The sequence below is a fragment of the Talpa europaea genome (assembly GCF_964194135.1).
Source record: "Talpa europaea genome assembly, chromosome: 5".
Lineage (NCBI taxonomy): Eukaryota > Metazoa > Chordata > Mammalia > Eulipotyphla > Talpidae > Talpa > Talpa europaea.
The window spans coordinates 19,968,635-19,987,974 of NC_140071.1; the positions used below are offsets into that span (position 1 = coordinate 19,968,635).

General features: G+C 37.2%; 1 protein-coding gene across 1 annotated transcript in view; it reads right to left on the reverse strand.

Moving 5' to 3' along the window:
* Positions 1–19,340, reverse strand: part of C9 (complement C9) — a gene marked incomplete at its 3' end in the record, with an annotated part of 38,956 nt that overhangs the window by 6,801 nt on the left and 12,815 nt on the right. The window contains exons 5-8 of the mRNA XM_084233905.1: positions 12,257–12,526; positions 8,644–8,884; positions 5,033–5,158; positions 2,375–2,553 (exon numbers count right to left, since the gene is read on the reverse strand). Coding sequence (XP_084090031.1) covers positions 2,375–2,553; positions 5,033–5,158; positions 8,644–8,884; positions 12,257–12,526 — 816 coding nt within the window. The remainder of the gene's footprint in view (positions 1–2,374; positions 2,554–5,032; positions 5,159–8,643; positions 8,885–12,256; positions 12,527–19,340) is intronic.

The following is a 19,340-nucleotide window of genomic DNA, read 5'->3' on the forward strand; positions in this document are numbered from 1 at the left end:
CAGTGCGAGCAGGCTCTTATCCAGAATATATCAAGGACTTCTCTACAAAGTCAACACAACTGTCCACTGATGTAATCTATTATGAATTAGTATGTCAGATTCAGATTTCAACTATGTTGTATTTATTTAGAAGAAAGAAACATCTTACTGATGTTGCCACATTGGCACAAACAACATAAGCATGTGGCGGAGTTATTTTGATTTTTATGGCAAGAAATTCATTTTATTTTACCCTTCAAAGGAAAATCAAGGCCAGATAATCTAAGATACAGGAATAGAGGGTCATGGAGAAAATGCAATTTGGATGAAATGCATAAACAGTGTTCAAAGAGATAAAGATGAAGGACACTCAATGGCAATAATTTCAGAGGAGCCTCAAATCCTGCATCAAAAATCCCACAAGAAGATAAAGAACAATAAAAGTGTACTTCTTGAAGTTCTCCTGAGAAGCCTCTTCTTTTTTTTCTGATGAACCTTCTGGCCTTTCCATTAAGGGTTAGCTCTTCTATACTAGACAACTTTCAGCTTTCTACCATTTGTAGTTATATTGTCAGTGGATATCATTTATCATGAAATTTGCTAAAATGCAAAAAAAAATGGACAATATCATTAAATATTAGCTGCACTTAAATTTATTTCAGGCTTCTAAACTAATTAAACTATATGTACCAAATGTAGTTTGTTGATAGAATGAGTGTTACTTTTATCCCTAACTAAGAGGTTAGGAATGATTTTCACTGTTGCTACAACCCTAACAATGAAAACACAAAACCCTAGTAGTATAGCTCTTTAAATGCTTATTTTTTTGTTATCATGTGTATGTCACTTTGAAGAGTTTCACAACACTATGAAATGGTAGGTTAGTTTATTATTACCCATTTTAACTTTATTATTTGCCATGTTATCTTCCTCTTTAAAAAGCACTTAAGGTAACTTGACATGTGGATAAATAAGAGAGGTTGAGCAAACGAGAATGGAAAAGGCAAGATAAAAGCCAAAATAACACAAATACACACAATTCATGCCAGGAGGACTCATCCATTTGCATGAGGTGGGTAATAAATTTGGTTATATTTTCTAGTATGTTGAATAAAACAACTGAATTTAATACTCACATGCATAGAAGAAAACTTACCTGATTCCCAAGAGAAACAAATGACCCTTGAAACTGAGAATAAATAACACTATATCCCAGGAGCTCTCATAAAGGGGACATTGTATTATGCAACCGCCTTTAGGAAATGAAACAGTAGATTACATAACGTTGTCTCTTAAATGCCCTCAAATCTTTACAAGAAGTCAATATGCTATATTCTAGTTATACTGACCTCCACTGTTGTTGCTCTAGAAGAAATCCTAAACTTTATGTCTCTTGGGCAATAATTAATAAATGCAATTTCCCTCAGCTGACATTTTTGTAACAAATTTGTAGCAATAAACTAAAGAATAAAGTGAAGTTCAGCTATACTGTTGAGATAAAATGTAGATTCATTTGTGTTAACATTCAGGCATGTTGGAAATAGAATTAGTATACTTTCTTACATGGAGAAGGGTCGAGGGAAAATTCTTGGACTGGGCCAAAATATTCCTCAAGAAGTTGGGGTCTGCTGAAGCCTACATCAAAGGGAGAATTACAAGGCCACAGGTTTCTCTTATAGATTATGGCTACAGATACTTGAGTATTAAAAAATGTGTTACTCAGAAAACCTCAGTGATATATTCATGTGGCCTTTAATTTAAAGTAATACTATGTGTACTGTTTCTGCCAAGATTCACTATTTGCAACATACATATAAGCCAGTTAATCATTTAGGTTGGGTGGGAAGAGGTTTAATCCATCTGTTAATAATTAGAAGGAGAACTAATTATTTTCTATTCCCTAAATATTTATTCCAGCTATTCACAGTAGCCAGGACATTGAAACAACCTAAGTGCTTCCTGATAAAGGATTGGATGATAAAGACCTGGAATTTATTATATATGATGGAATGTTATTCAATCACAAGGAAAGATGCAACGTTGGAAGGAGTTTGAAACAATTATGTGTAGTAAAGCAAGTGAGAATAACAACAACAAAATAGTGGATATTTATACAGCAGATGAATAGACAAAGGAAAATACTTAATCAGTGAACATTAATAACAAGAAAGGTTTCTGAGATTAAGAGAGGAGGAAGGAGACAAGATGAAAGAGGTATAAGGGATGGGGGTGGGGGAAAAAACAAAAGAAAAAGAAACATTCTTTACCTTTTTTTTGTGGTACATATACACCATGGAATATTACTCAGCAATCAGAAAAGATAAACACATGCAGTTTGCAGCAACATGGATGGAGCTAGAAGGGATCATGCTCAGCGAAATAAGTCATTCCTTACCTTTTGATCTATGAGTACCGGAGCATCATTTAAGGAAGTTGCCCAATTTACAAAGTCAGTCACATCCACTATTTTCTTTTCTTTGGAAAGCTTCTCTTTCAGTTCAAATGCATATTTATGGGTTCCTCCTCTTATGAGGGAAATAACTTTATCTATGAGGCCATCACGGGAGATGTTTACTAAGAAGAGAAGGAGGATGTAAGTAAATTACTTATAGTTCTATGACAATATTTTTATTTTAAGATTTATTTATCTATATATACAAGAACTGGGGTACAGGGCAGAGGTGTGGGGGGTGAAAAGATTCACCAGAGACAGAGTGGGGAACAGAACAGGCTGATTTATTGAAATACACTGCTGAGGGGAGCAGCGGGCGAGTCAGGAGAGGTCTGCTGCGCCATGTGAGTCACCTTCCTGGCCGGGGATCGAACTCATGCTGCAGTGGCTGCAGATGGCTTCATAATGCTGCATCTTAACCCCTTGCGCCTCCAGGGAGGCCCCAATAATTTAAAAAACCCTTTAGTATAGTGTAGTATACTTACTGAAAAATCTTACTTTTTTTTTTAAGATTTATTTATTTATTTATACAAGCACTGGGTACAGTCAGAAGTGCGGGAGGGTGAGAGGATTCACCAGAGCCAGAGTGGGGAGCAGAGCAGGCAGAAGGACCGAAGTACACTGCTGAGGGAAGCAGCAGGCGGCAGGAGAGGTCTGTGTACCATGTGGGACCCTCCTCTGGGAGCTGGGAAGCAGCTGGGGATCGAACTGGCGCTGCAGAGGCTGCGGGCGGCTTCGCAACCCAGCGCTCAACCGCTGCGCCACCAGGGAGGCCCTTACTTATTTTTTTTTAAGATTTATTTATTTATGCATACAAGAACTGGGGTTACAGGCCAAAGGTGTGGGGGGTGAGAGGATGCACCAGAGACAGAGTGGGGAACAGAACAGGCAGATTGACTGAAATACACTGCTGAGGGAAGCAGTGGGTGAGACAAGAGAGGTCTGCCTCACCATGTGGGTTTCTCCCTGGCCAGCCCAGGGATCAAACTCATGCTGCAGAGGCTGTGGATTGCTTCATAGTGTGGCGCTTAACCCCTTGAGCTATCAGGGAAGCCCAATCTTACTTTTTTTAAAAAGATTTATTTATTTATACAAGCACTGGGTATAGTCAGAGCACGGGAGGGTGAGAGAATTCACCAGAGACAGAGCAGGTAGCAGAACAGGCAGACTGATGAAGTACACTGCTGAGGGGAACAGCGGGTGTCAGGAGAATTCTGCACGCCATGTGGGACCCTTGACAGCGGCTGGGGATTGAACCTGTGTTGCAGAGGCCGCGGGCAGCTTCGCAACCCAGCGCTCAACTGCTGCGCCACTGGGAAGGCCCAATCTTACTTATTTTTGATAATATTTTTAACCTAACTCTGCAATTTTTACTAGTAGAGTTACAGACTTCAATCATATTTTAAAAAAATTAATGGTATGATAGAGATACATTAATAATTTAGTTTTAATCACATACATATACAGGAAGCAAGCATGACTTTCGGATGTGCTATGTTTTTTTATTGCATACTTGCTTTCATAATTATGTTTTATATAGGTATGCTTTATGCTATTTTGATCATAAAAAATCAAAGCACAAAAAGAATAAAGTGAAAAGCAAAATTTATTTCCATCCCCAATTTCTACCCATCTCACTTGTCTTTTTTCTGTCCAAATTAAACACTTTTAACAAATGTCTGTGAGCTTTTTAGAGTTGTGAATGTTTAGAACTGGAAAGGAATTTCAAGATGATTTTGTTTTCTTCTCCCTAAATTTTACTGATGAGAATTTGAAACTCACAGAGGTAGAATGACTACCTGAAGGTTATACAATTAGTTTTAAGAGTTTTAAGAGATTTTATGGAAATAATGATATTTAATGACAAATTCAGCTTTCTTTTCATTTCGTCAGTGGTTTCTAACCATGACCATGTATCAGTGGTTGATATGCTTTTAAATAAATGTTTTCTGGTGCAATTATCATTTGACTATAAAGGGGAGTCCTTGGCAATTGTATTATTAAAACTGCTCTCAAATAGATTTCTGATTAGAGAAAATGTTGAAAACTCTGGGATTAACTCACACATGTAATCTGATAAAGATTAACAACAGAATTAATATTTACACCAAAGATATTTATATATTTTAAAAGGTTATGCACTGATTAAATGTTAAGGATACATTAGGGTTTTAAAGTCAGATGATAGGTTGAAACGGGGAGATGACTTTGGATTCCATAATTAATAGATACATAGTACTACGGAAGCTTTGTTAAAGTTAGAAGGAAAAAGGGAACTTTTATCCAAGGTATTTTTCCATCATTTACCTTTTGCCATTACCATAATAAAGATACAAATCCACAATAACTATACTGAACTATACACTGTAGAGTTGAGCATTCCATAATCTGCACTATATTGATATTGACCACTAAGTGTCCATTAGTTACATGTATTTATAGTGGTTTGGAAACCACTTTAAAGGTAAAATAGTTTTCAAGCATCTTCAGTATGTTTTAAATAAAGAGGGTTGATCACAAGGAGGCTTTCAAGTAAGAAGGCAGGACTTATTGATATCTCCTCCCACTGACTTTTTAACTTAATAAATTGGCCATACTTACCAACTTGATTTCCATGCTGCTTTAAACAAGGATTTCTTTCAACCTTTAGTGTGAGTTCAATGTCAGTATTTAGATTTATGTTCGCATCAAACCCAAGGCATTTCCGTATATCCCTTAGTTCAACACCTGTTAAATGCATTAGGTTAAAAATTATTAGATAATGATCATAAACATTACAAAATAAATTCCAGTTTCACTATTTTATAAGAACCATATTTCTCAGACTCCTAGAAATCATTGCTAAAGTGAAAAGCAAGGTCACGCCTTCCCTGCTTTGTCTTCAGTAATAGAATCTTGCAGCTTTTTTTTTAATTTTTTATTTTATATAATTCTTATATCATTTTTCATTTTTGCATAATGTATGCATTATCATTTTGGTTATATTCCCCATACAATTGTACCCCTCCCCTTATTTTGACCCTAGTCCTTCCTCTCCCCTCACCGCCCCCCTCCCCCCACCGCCATGGTATGTGTCTGGTTTATAGTTGCTTGTTGAGAATCTTGTAGCTTTTGACTTTGACTTTCCTTGTTAACTTAATGGCAAAATGACATTCATTTTCCCCTTTATATAGAAGTGACATTGGTCAGTCTAGGAGGGATGTATTAAAGTCCTTTTTCTCTGGTATAGGAAAACAAAAATGTGTAATATGTATTGAATGATGATAATAGTCCCAGCATCATCCTAATCAGTTTGTATATATTAACTACTTTAAAATCCCCATAATGATTTTATAAGGTATGTTCTATTATTATGGTCATTTTACAGATGAGGATACAGAATCACAGAGCAGTTAAGTACTCTACTGGTAGTACTCAGTTAATAATTAGTCAAGTAGACATTGAAACCCATGCTGTCTGGTTATTGATTACTTCTCTGTATCTACATTCATAATTTGGTCATGGGATATATCAACAGCTCCTGATCCTCTTTGGAAGACTCAGCTTATCAGTAAGATAGTTAGTTCATTGCTTCGGGTAGATGGCTTATATAAATGACAACTTTGTTTTGGTGTTAAGAATGCTGTTTAGTAGTCACCAGTCTTAGAAGCTGACTCATCATGGTGTGTGGATGCTCCACTTAATAGGAAGAAAAATCCTAATATTTACTCAATTATACAATTTATTATTTATTCCTCTGATTTATTTATTTTATTTATTTATTTTTAAAGATTGATTTATTTATTTATACAAGCACTGGGTACAGTCAGAAGTGCGGGAGGGTGAGAGAATTCACCAGAGCCAGAGCGGGGAGCAGAGCAGGCAGAAGGACCGAAGGACACTGCTGAGGGGAGCAGCGGGCGGCAGGAGAGGTCTGCGCGCCATGTGGGACCCTCCTCTGGTGGCCGGGGAGCAGCCGGGGATCGAACCGGCACTGCAGAGGCTGCGAGCAGCTTCGCAACCCAGCGCTCAACCACTGCGCCACTGGGGAGGCCCTGATTTATTTTATTTTAAAGTAAACATTCCAGACCTCAGCTTATTGATCATGTCAGTTTTTGCTTTTATTTGTCATTTCACAATACCCACCCCCACACCACACACATATACACATGCACATGCACAAATATGTGGTTGTCTTACCAATCAAAATGCTTTATGAAAAAGGAATAAGAGAAGATTAAGCCCAGGGTTCCACTGTGAGATGCTGAAGTAGAGAACTGGAGGCATTAAGACATTCATTCATTCAACTAATATTTTTGTCCATACACAGTGAGCACTTGAGAAATATCAGTTGGCATTTTCCAAGGGAAGGGAAGAAGGAGGATAAAAATAGAAGACAAAGATAGAAATCCAGACACATGAATTTCCACCCTTAACCTAAGAAGCATGAAGACGCTGATTCTGAGGATGAAGATGAAATTACCTAAATGACCCCAAAGAGCTTAGATTTTCTGTCTCAGCTGTGGGCCTTCCTATGACCAGGCAGAGGCTAGACATCCCAAATTGAGGAGAAGGACAGGCCTTGGTCCTCAGATACTGTCACTGGAGAAGTGAAATAGATGATTTCCTCTTCAAAGATACTGGGATTAACTGAAAGATCCCAGTTGACTAAGGCCAGAGGGTAAGAAGACTTAAGTGGATATGTTTAAACTGTCCAAGATTAAAGATGTCAGCCCATGGAAATTTTTCACCAAAAAAAACTCTAGGTCTAAAGGATTATTTGTGCTTTGATCACCCTTGTTGAACCTTGTTATTGTTTTCCAAGTTCTATTGTGCCTCTCCCCCATGTACTATCTACCAAAATAGGCCTCATAAATAGGCAGGGCTCATAAAGACCTCACTGTACTCTTATAGGATAGAGCCTTGTGAGCAGGATAAGCCAAGCAATATCATATTCCACTTTCCCTGGCAATGTGTCTTGCCCAAGACAAGACTGAGGCAACAAGAGCAAGGGATTCTGGCCACATTATGTTTGTTTCATCTGTAAAGTGTTTGCCAAAAGCGGGGAGAATGCTGGATTTGAAGATCATAGCTGCAACCTATTCTTCGCTTGACGTAGACTGGGGAAGCACCTGTGGAAGTGATTTTGGCAACACTTTCCTCACTAAGAGGCACATCTAAAACTGCCAGGGCAGAGAGAAATGTTGGCCCCTTCTACCTCTTTAAAGAATATTATAACTAGGGCCTCCCCTCGTGGTGCAGCGGTTGAGCGCTGGGCTGCGAAGCTGCCCACAGCCTCTGCAGCGCTGGTTCAATCCTTGGCCACCGGCGAGGGTCCCACATGGCATGCTGCACCTGCTGCTCCCCTCAGCAGTGTATTGTGGTCCATCTGCCTGTTCTGTTCCCCCCTCTGGCTCTGGTGAATTCTCTCACCCTCCCACACTTCTGACTGTACCCAGTGCTTGTATAAATAAATAAATTAAAAAAAAGAATATTATAACTAGTTGTAATTTCTTACAAAATAAATAATTAAAATTTCTTATCCTTACTTTGTATCTACTTTTTTGAAAGTCTTAGATGAAGCCTATAGACCAGAAAGATAATTATGTAGCACCCAGGCCTATCCTGTGTATCTAACCGACACTGATGACCAACTATGACCCTCTTTGCAATGATATCTAGATGTCCAGGATGAAGCCAACCCAAACCATGTGATTAAAATTGCCATCACATTAGGTCAAGCTAACTTTCCACCCTGGCTTTAAGATGTTAGACTTATAGGATGTTAACATTGCTTCCTCCCTCTTTCCTGAGAGAAAATTCATAATGTTTTCCTTCCAACAAGGCAAAATCCTTGCAACATAATTTTTGTGCATATAATTGGACAAATCTACTGATTAAGAAATAGGCTATGTAAATTATGTCTCTTGTACCTTCTCTCATCTTTAAAATAGTACTTCACTAAAAGCAGCATCACCAAATAATACTAAATCACTATGCAATTTTGTGTATTACTCAGTATGGTGCTGACTATTGCAAGATCAAATCATCTTGTGTGAGGTAGAAGACAAATTGCAGTCTGATATAGGGTCTTAGTTTCCAGGGTCAGGAAGAAAGTCAAAGGAGAAAATTATAAGACTCTATTCTAAAATCTTTAAAAATTACAAGAGATTGGCAATAGGAATAAGGGTTGGTTAAAACAGTACTAAATTAGAACTCTATTTTTGGTGTACCTTTATCACGCATAGATGCTTTATCCAAAACATATACTAGTTCATAACGTCCTCCTATAGACCCAGAGGTACTATAGTGGGTTCCATAGGTTTCCAAAAATGCAAAATATTCCCCCTTTTCATAGGTAGCTGGCAGAGCCTTAATATCATCTATGAATGTTGTCGTCAGCATGACATTCCGATTTCTCATTACAAATCGTCCCAGCTGAATAATTCCATTCACGTGGAGAAATGCTTTATTCTTTGTTGGAGAGTATAAGAAAAGAAATGTGAGTTTTATCATTGTATTTCAAATTAAAAAGTCACAAAATTTAGAATTTCAACAGGAAATACATATTTTAGAAGTGGCCATGAGTTACCACATTAACCCATTAGAATGGCTAAACTTAAAATGTTATCAGTACCAAATGCTGATGAGACCATGTAGCAACAAGAACTCTCCTATATTGCTGGTGGGAGAGTAAAATGGTATAGCCACTTTGGAGAACTGTTTTGCAGTTTCTTGTAAAAGTAAATACTCATATAACCTATGACTAGTGATTTAAATCTTCACATTCAATGAAAATAATGTGCTTAGCACAAAACACTTTGCTAGCAACTTCACTTAGAATAGCTTAAAATCAAAAAATCACTCAAATGTCCATCAACGAGGAATTGATAAACAATTGTCATATATTCACAAAAGAAAAACTAGTTATCAATAAAAGGGAACCACTGATGCAACAACATAAATACCTCTCAAGCAACATAAATAAATCTTAAGCTAAATAAAAGTGAGTACATACTATTTGATTCCATTTATATGAAGTACTAGAACTAAGCTATGGTCAAAATAAATCAGTTGTTGCCTCCCAGGTGGTTTTGACTGGAAAGGGCATGAACGAGTTTCCTTGAGGTAATAGGAAGGTTCTAGATCTCGTTTGAATGGGTGGTTACACAAGTGTAGACAACATTCAAAACTCATAAAACCATGTGTTTGAAAAACATTAACTTTATTGCATATAAATTATACCTACATTTATTTAAAGATGTTAACAAAAGGAAATTTGAATATTATGTATGAGACCTAATCTTAAATTGCAGATGAGGAAACTCATCTAAAGGCATCAAGTTATTTTCAACAAGATCATGTCATCTGTTGCAGCATTAGAACTAAAAACCTGTATCTCAGATATCACTGTTCTTTACATTTCACCTCTCAATCTTTAATAACAGAGACAGACTGTATTTTAAGACATGATTCTCAAACCTATGTTAGCAGCTCAACAGTAAAATATTCCCAGGGATGATGACTTAAATTTCCATTGGGAAACTGGGCAGTGACAAAGAACTATGTGATTCAATGCCATGGCCTATCCCAGCTTCATGTAAACTCAGTTGACACTGATCTTCTAGATTGTTCTTTTGAAGTTTCCCTATGGTAACTGTGGTTGACACATGTTGATTACATGGGGGATTTAAAACATTTTATTTTTTATTTAAGGTACACTTTGGTGTATAGAACCATCACATCAAACTTTCTGTGTGCTGGCAGTAAATGTGTTTATACTGTATGACTTAACTTCTGGTGATACTAGGTGATTCAGTCCCTAACAAATATCTTACATGAATTTTCTCCATAGATAATAAATCTTATGATTTCTCCATCTGCTGACTTGTATAATTAGTCTCAATGGAGTCTCAAAATTGCACAAAACATGTTGAGGCTTTTTCATTATTGTAATTAAGAGGTATATCTTGTCAGAAAGATATTATATTCTGCGACTCAACTTATTTTAAAGGCAGATCTTAGGTCATATCCATCTAAATATGCTGTTCCTTCCATCTTAAAGAAAGAAAAGAAATTGGCCTCATTTGTACAACCATGTATTACCCATTTCTTTGCCTTCATTAGAAGCAACATTTCTTCTAAGAGTTTTTTTTTTAATCTTTTAAGTTTGTTTATTTATATATATTTTACATTATGGTTCATTTTTGTGCAATATTTGCTTTCTCCCCTCAGGTGTATTCCCCATAGAACTCCCACCACCACAGCACCTGTGCACCATCACCATGGTCTCCCTCTTCCCAATTTCTTTTAAATCTAATCAGCCATACTGCTGTACCCACTACTCCAATAAAACTTCTCTCATCATGGTTACCATCTGAATGATCATCTCTCTCCCATGGATTCCTGCTTAGCTTTTAAGCAGGTTTCTTACATTTGTTCTTATATTCACAATCTCTTTTCAACAGAGTGCCCACAGTGATTATTTAAAATATATTAGAGTATGTCAATCTCTGTGCAAAACACTAAATGAGCTATCATGTCATCAGAAATAAAGCAACATTCTTAAACTAGGATTTGAGACCCTTTATGACTTATTTTAAGGTAATCTCTCTCATCATTTCTCTTTACGGTAAAATTTGGCCCAATGTTCCCATATTGAAGCCTTGTCTCTAATAATCTGCCAAGTACATAATATGAATATAATTATTTGACTATCTCTTCTCCTTCAAGTCTTTGCTCAGTTCTTATGTCCCCAATGGAGACTGAATATCCTTTTTAATACTGCTATCTGCTCAGCACTCCCAATTTTCCTGATGTCACTCCACTTTACAATTTATTCCTTAGCACTTAACACTTTCTAAAAACCATACTGCTTTCTTTTTTGCTATTATGTTTTTAAACATAATAGCATTGGGTTACAATGATGTTTGTGTTTGAGAGGTATAGGATCTTCCCCTTAGGTGTTATTACATTTATTGTTTTTGTCCTATCACCTGTTGAAATTTCAGCTACATGAACAGGAAACTTTGGTTAACAAATATATACTAAGCACCTAGTACAGTGCCTGGCCATAATGTAAATCCATAATTAAATTTTGCTGACTCTTTGGTTACAGAAAAAATGTATAGAACTGTAAAACAATTACACAAGTAGAGATAACTAGGTACCAAAGGTAAATTATTATTTTTGAAGCAGCAGAGGCTATCTGAATAGGTGACTATGGTTACCTATTATAAATCAGGAATAAACATTTTGTCCATTTCACACTGATTATGAAAAGTGTATTTTATATTTATTCCAAAGGTGATGAAATAAACTCCCAAATATGAGTTAATACCAAAGCCCCACCCATTTTCACATTTCCAAAATCTCAAAATAAAAGTCTCTTTGCAAAGCAAGCAGGCCCAAATCATATGCAATGTGCACACTCTCATGGCATCATTACTTTAGAGATGCTCTTGGTAGAAAATAAACAGTCATCATTCTAAGGCACTGCAATGAATGATCAAAATCCCTCAGTATAACTCTTCTTTGTGATCCTGAAGACAGCATACACTGAACAGTGCGCTATCACATTCTCAGTCAAAAAGTTTTCTAAATTCTTAATATATTTGCTCTCTGCTCACCACGGCTAAGCATCATCTGACCACTTACTGCTGCCAAAGATCCCACTGAAATTTTCTTTAGTTTGCATTCTACTTCCTGATGGTCTGGCAACTTGTTCGAGGATTTTCTGCTTTTATTATGATCTCTATCTGCTCTAAACAGTTAAATGCTGAAAAGGGCATTTGGTTAGTTGGAAAATATCCCATTATATTCTGTATATTAAGCATATGATCTTACCTTCTTACTAGAATATGAAAACAACTGATGGAAAGTATCATTTTTGGAATATGTAAATCCCAAGCCACTGTCAAAGTTTGTAGGTTTTGACGAATCTGGTTTCTGAGAAGATTCTTCAGATTTATTTTCTGGGTGATCAATTTCTTCAGTAGGGGTATATTTTAAAACAAAACCTCCATTAAAGTTCAATGTTTTGTCTTGGAGGATCGTTTTCCATGATACAGCCTCTTCTTCATAATGCTCACTTCTTAAATTTTTATCAGCTTTGGTCTTAAAGAGAACAACAAAGTATTAAAAGCCATATACCAAAAAGAAAAAAAAAACACTCAAAATACTGTAGACAGTACAAGCAAACAAAAATAAAGGGGTTATCTGAAAGGCGGTAGAACAAAGGCGGTAAGAGTGAAGGCCAACTGAAATGACTGCTGGGCTCCAAATAGAAGTTCTGTGACCGGACATGCCACAATAACCTCTTGAGTCCTCATCTGTAAAACAGGGATACTCACTATTCTTAGCTCAAAGGCTGTTATGAGGATTCAATGAAATAATTCAAATGAAGGGGCTTAGAAAATAGTCGGCTTTCAAATTGCTATATTAATAATTTAAAAGCCTGTTGCATAACAGATGCACAATGCACTCTAATTTGTGTTTAAAAAAAAAAAGAACAAAAGAAGAAATGATAAAACTATCTCTCTGAAGGCTTATGGGCCAGAGACCATTCTGAGTATTGAATGCATGTAAATTAATTGCAACAGTAAAACCAGGACACGAGACTTAAACTCTCTAACTTCAAAAATCATCTCTTAACTTTCACATTCTACTGCCTGTCCTTCTCCTGGAAATGTTTTCATATGGATAGAAAATTACTGGAAAAATAGGCAAAATACCATAGAGAGTATCTGTCCTTGACAAGAGGGATTGTGAAATGGGAATCTGAAGTGGGAACAGGCTTACTTTTCCTTGCATAATATTTTGCTGTTTATGATTTTTTTTTATTTTTCTCTACCACCTTCATTTTTGCATGAAAAATAGAATTCAACCACCTAGTTAAATATTAAAAGTTCCAGTTAAAAGTTTTCATTAGAACTTTTCACCATTTGCTAACTTGTCTATTGTTAGGCATCAGTGGAAGAGCTGTTAACCTCAAGGATTCAGCTCCCTTTCTAGAAGTCCTCTGAAACAGATATAACTCTTGTAGGGGAAGGAGATACCTATCTCTTCACTCAGGATTCAGTAATCTGGTATCATATATTCCAAGTCTGTTCACACAAGAAATGCTGTGATATGAATGTTTGCATCCTCCATTGAAATCCCAAAGCTCCATGTGATAGTATTGGGAGGTGTGGCCTTTAGCAGGAGCTTCATGAATGAGATTCATGACCCCACAGAGCTCCCTAGCTCTTTCTACCATGTGAAATTTATTTTTATTTAAGATTCATTTATTTATACATGTAAGAACTGGGGTACAGGCCAGAGTTGGGGGGATGAGAGGATTCACCAGAGACAGAGTGGGGACAGAACAGGCAGACTGACTGAAATACACTGCTGAGGGGAGCAGCGGGTGAGTCAGGAGAGGTCTGCTGTGCCATGTGGGTAGCTCCCTGGCAGGCAGGGATTGAACTCGTGCTACAGAGGCTGCAGATAGCTTCACCCCTTGAGCCACATGGAAAGCCCCACTAGGTGAAGATTTTTTTTTTAAAAGATTTATTTATTTATTTATTTATTTATACAAGCACTGGGCATAGTCAGAAGCGCGGGAGGGTGAGAGAATTCACCAGAGCCAGAGCAGGGAGCAGAGCAGGCAGAAGGACCGAAGTACACTGCTGAGGGGAGCAGCGAGAGGCAGGAGAGTTCTGCACGCCACGTGGGACCCTCCTCTGGTGGCCGGGGAGCAGCCGGGGAGCAGCCGGGGAGCAGCCGGGGAGCAGCCGGGGAGCAGCCGGGGATCGAACCGGCACTGCAGAGGCTGCGGGCAGCTTCGCAACCCAGCGCTCAGCCGCTGCGCCACAGGGGAGGCCCCCCACTAGGTGAAGATTTAATGAGAAGTCTATAACACAGAAGAGGACACTCACCTGACACTCCTGCTTTCTGATCTTGGACTTTCAGTCTCCAAAATTGTGAGAAATAAATTTCTGCTATTTCTAAGCTACCTAGACTTTAGTATTTTGCTACAGTAGCCCAGAGAGATGAAGAGAAGAAACCTAAAGTTCCCATATAATGGGAAAGGCTAAAATGTACATACTTTTCATTAAAAAGCAATATGCTCAATGGAACAGGGAAGAGTAATGTAACCACATCACTTCCCTGCCTAAAGGCATTCTAAATCATCCCATTGCCTTTAAGACAAAGCAGACTTCCTCCAAGTTAATCTCTCCTTGATTTTACATCAGTCATCTAGCCACCTTTTTATCTCCATGGCCTATCTTCTATCTTCTATCTCTATTAAATTCCTTTATACTGTTTCTGGAATGTCCCCTAACATCTTCCCCAGTCCTCATACTCCCATCACAAACATCAGACACACACACACACACACACACACACACACACTTGCACACATGCATACTATATCCTTTGGTTTATTAATTTCTACTCCTATTTCAAATCTTTGCTTACAAATGACTTCTATTTAGGGAGACTTCTTGTTATCCCACAGACAAGCAAATCTTTTTTCTAAGAGCTTCCATTGTTCTTCTTGTAAAATAAAATAAAATCAAAAGCCCTTCCCATTTTATTTTTTTTAATTTTTTTTCTTCCCATTTTAATTGCTTCTTTTAGAAACCTTCAAATGGTAAGCTCCAAATTGTTCAGGATAATGTCTGTCCTGCCCACATACTACCAAAGATGCGCCACCTAGTAAGATTTCTGGCAGGTAAAGACGCTAATAAAAATTATTAAATTTAATATGCACATCCAATATAGCTAATAGTAATAACAAAATAACTATTTCATGTAGAATAGTACTTTTAACTTCCTACCTTTAGGGTAATTCCTATAATTACCATTAGCAAAATACTTATCTGTCTATAAGAAAATAAAGGTTAGAAAATGTTTCCAAGGTCACATAACTAGAGCATGACTCACCCAGCACTGAAAACCCCAGGAAGTCTAATAAGAGGGTTCAGTTGGTAATTCTTTTTTCAAAAGATTTTATTTATTTATGTTTTTGCATAGAACTGGGCTGCAGGCCAGAGGTGCAGATGTAAGAGGATCCACCAGAGACAGAGTGGGGAGCAGAACAGGCAGATCCACTGAAATACACTGCTGAGGGGAGCAGCGGGCGAGACAGGAGTCTTGAGACAGGGTAAGACAGGATGAGACATGGTATGCTGTGTGCCACGTGGTTTAATTCCCTGGCAGATTACACTCAGACCATCATGGTAGGCCATTGTGGTGATAGTGTTGACTTAATCCCTACGCCACCAGGGAGACCCCTGTGTTGGTAATTCTTATGCTACATTGCCAAAAAAAAAAAAAAAAAAAAAAAACTTGACAATTTTGACTCATGAAAAAGTTGTTTTGAACTTGGTCTTAAAAAAATGCATACCATTTCTATGACCTTGGGCTCTAAGGCTAGTGGAAACAATGAAAGACAATACTACTCCACATCATCAAAACTAAAAAGTACCAAAGCTGAGTAAAATGGCACCAGGATGACAGCTTTCCCTAACTTTGTTGGTAGGCCAGGATCTTCTTAAATTACCGTCTTCTAAGTGATTGCAGAATCAGAGTGGTGTAGTTTGTAGGTAATTGTATTTATACCTGATATGGCTAGAAAAGAACCAGCATGAGATAGAACTATTTGACAGTGTGGAGGAGTATTTGCAGATGTAATATTGGTCAGGATGTCAATTATTATTTTGCTACATGTAGCTACATATAGCTACAGCAAAATAATGATTTTGAATGGGCTTTTCAGCTGAGCTAGGAGGGAAGTAGTGAGTAGAATCTGAAAGAGAGAGAGAGGGGTCACAAAAAGCAACAAACAAGAGCTGGATTGGAAAATATTTATCCATATAAATCAGTCTTAAGTCAGTTCAGGAATAGACTGGTATTTGGAATCATCATGGAGAAATAGAAAAATACTTTGAAAAGATGACAAAATACAAGATTATAGAAAGCAGGAAAATGCTAGGGAGTGAGCAATTTTCTTCATAAGAATCAAATAAACATGTTGGAAAAGCTGAAATCTGAGCAAGGCACAAACATGCAAGGTCTGCATGTTTCAGGATGCCTATAATAATATTACAGGGGTCAGTTAAAGCTCTCCTGTTTAAAAAACTATCCAGTTGATGCTTCTTGACAAGAAATAATCATTATTCTGGGAGTGGCAGAGATAGGACATAATTAAGAAACACTTCATATTCAATTAACAAGATTGAGACAGCAATTGGAAATAGGAAGGTAAACAGAGAAAACATTGAATATGCACTAAGATTTTGTTTGTATAATGTATTTTGAAACCTCATATTATTACTTATTAGTCATTTCTCACTAATTGAGAGAATAAACCAGGAAAAAGCAGATTGACTACAGCCTCACCAGATAACCTCAGCTAAGGCACCTATTCAAACCACACATATTCCTAACCCTTAGCCACAATTTTGGGGATATTTGAAATCCAGAATTAGATAACAAAGTTTTTTCTCTTTGAATGATCATTTTCTCTGCCTAGATATTAAATGTTGGTCTGCTCTGGGACTACAGATCCCCACAGTCAACATTATAAAATTCATTTCATTTTTTCTTCTTGGAATGGACCCTTCTTTTAGCAGATTTCCCCCACCCTTTATTTCTCAGATCTTTTTGAAGGCCATTCACAGGGGTTTTCTTTTGGCACAAGGATTCTTCAAATATTCATTCTTGCTGAGTTGAGTTCACTCTTGTAAGCACTTTGGACTCATTAACACATTGTTTAACCTTTCCAAAATCCTATGAAATATGTAGTATTATTACCCTACTTTATGATAAGAAACTGAGATTCAGGAAAGAAACAAGTTGCTTAAGTAAGTTGATAAGTGGAGGAACTTATCAGAATCTACCCCCAGAGAATCTTAGTTCAGGTTAACAAATGACCAGAAGCTATACTGTCTTCAATTCACTATTAAACTCTTAGTTCTTAATTATGCTGGATTTCATTTCCTCCTCTCTTAGAGCCAGTTTAGTTGTACATGACTCATTCTTGGATGACGAAATAGCGTCCTTCTATTACTACTTCTGGTCTTGTGCTTTTGAAATTCATCTCCACAAAGCAGAAAGATTAAAAATGAAACACTAACTGTGTTACTATCTTCAGTAGTTCCTTATCATATTCAGGATTATGCCCAAGTTACTTAATATGCTGTAGGTACAGCTTCATAATTAAACCTCTGCCTGTGACTACAAACTTGAACCTACATGAATTAATTGTAAACTATATTTTCTTTCAATATATCAATTTCTATAGGCACAGTCCACATTTTTGTCTCCTGGGAAAACCAACTTACAACAACAAAAGCATATATAATAAACTTGATCTGTATATACCACCCAGTCTAGGAAATGGTCTAAACTTGCCAGTAGAAAGAAGAGTTGGAGTATTTATTAAGCCCCTGTTTACAGTTTTGTTGTCCACTTTAATGGCGACTCCAATAATATGTTTACTTGATTAAAGTTTTGTACCTTCATTAAAGCATTAGTTTTTAAAAAAATTAAAGAATGCTAAACATGCTGTATACCATTATCAGTTTAGTAAGCATTTTTAACTTATTAGTATGTGATGTTAGTTTCTCAGGATTCCATGATAAATAAAATGACTAGAAACTCCACTAAAGGTATATATGGAAACAGCAAAGTAAATACCAGAATACAAAGGAAAGCAGAGATGATTGTATTGATGTGCAAGAAAGGCATTAACCAAAATGGAGGGTTGAGAGGAGAAGGGTGAGTGGGATAGCAACCAAAAGCCAGGACAGGAATGATTTCCCTGCCAAGGAGATTGATAGCTGCAGGCTACAGGGAGATATTCACCAAATTTAACCCTCAAAGTGATGAGATCAGATTTAGATCTTCCTGCTGAAGTGTAGGGAATGAATTGAAGCTAGCAAAACTAGAGGTCTTAAACTGACAAGAAGACAATCACAGTAGCCCAGAGGAAAACTGTCAGGAATCTAAGATAATGGTCCTTGCAGAGGGAATAGAGAAGAGGCAGATTTAAGAGATATTATAAAATAATTAAGTTTGGAGATTGATTGGATAGTGTGGAATTTGTGTGAGATGTCTGTAGAGCTTGCCTTTAGGAAGATTTCCAGATATTGAGCTCAATTGATGATTACAAAGATACTGTTTCACTTAACAAGGATAGTGTTCAACAACAAGAATTAGGGTTTTGGGAGTAAGGTGAGATGATAGTTTTAGGTGTGTTAACTGTGTGATGACTTCACACAACTAGCTACTTGGGTATCCAGCTCATAGAGAGACATATGCTGGAAATAAAATGTTTTAAAAAAGACAAAAAAGAGACCCAAATAAAGTGATTTATGTCAAGCTCTATCAAGACTTGTTACCCAATCTAATTTTAGTCTCTCCCAAAAGAAGAATTTTAGATCAATCAATCTGGAATTTCCTGGTCAGCATTAAAGATAACCTGCATGGTAGAATACTCCTTGCCTTTCTGTAAGGGAAATACTGTTCTAATCTGAAACAGTGTTTCTTTTCTTTTATTAATAACCTTGTTCTACTCTTTCTGCTAGAAACCTTTCAATTTGTACAACTTCTTGCAGTACCTTTCTACTTGCCAGGAGGGGTGCTGCCAGATTCATGAGTCATTTGCTAAAGTCAATTAGATTTCTAAGTTTTGTTTTTTTATCGAGGTAGACATAAAATTGATGGTGCAGAAGAGAATAAATCACTCAAGGAATCAGGTTGAGAGAGACTAGTGAGACAAGGTGGAAACTCTGGCAAGACCAATATCTGAGAGCTGCCGTAAGTAAAGAGAGCTAAAATAGGGCCTCCCCGGTGGCGCAGCGGTTGAGTGCTGGGTTGCGAAGCTGCCCGCAGCCTCTGCAGCGCTGGTTTGATCCCCAGCTGCTCCCCGGCCACTGGA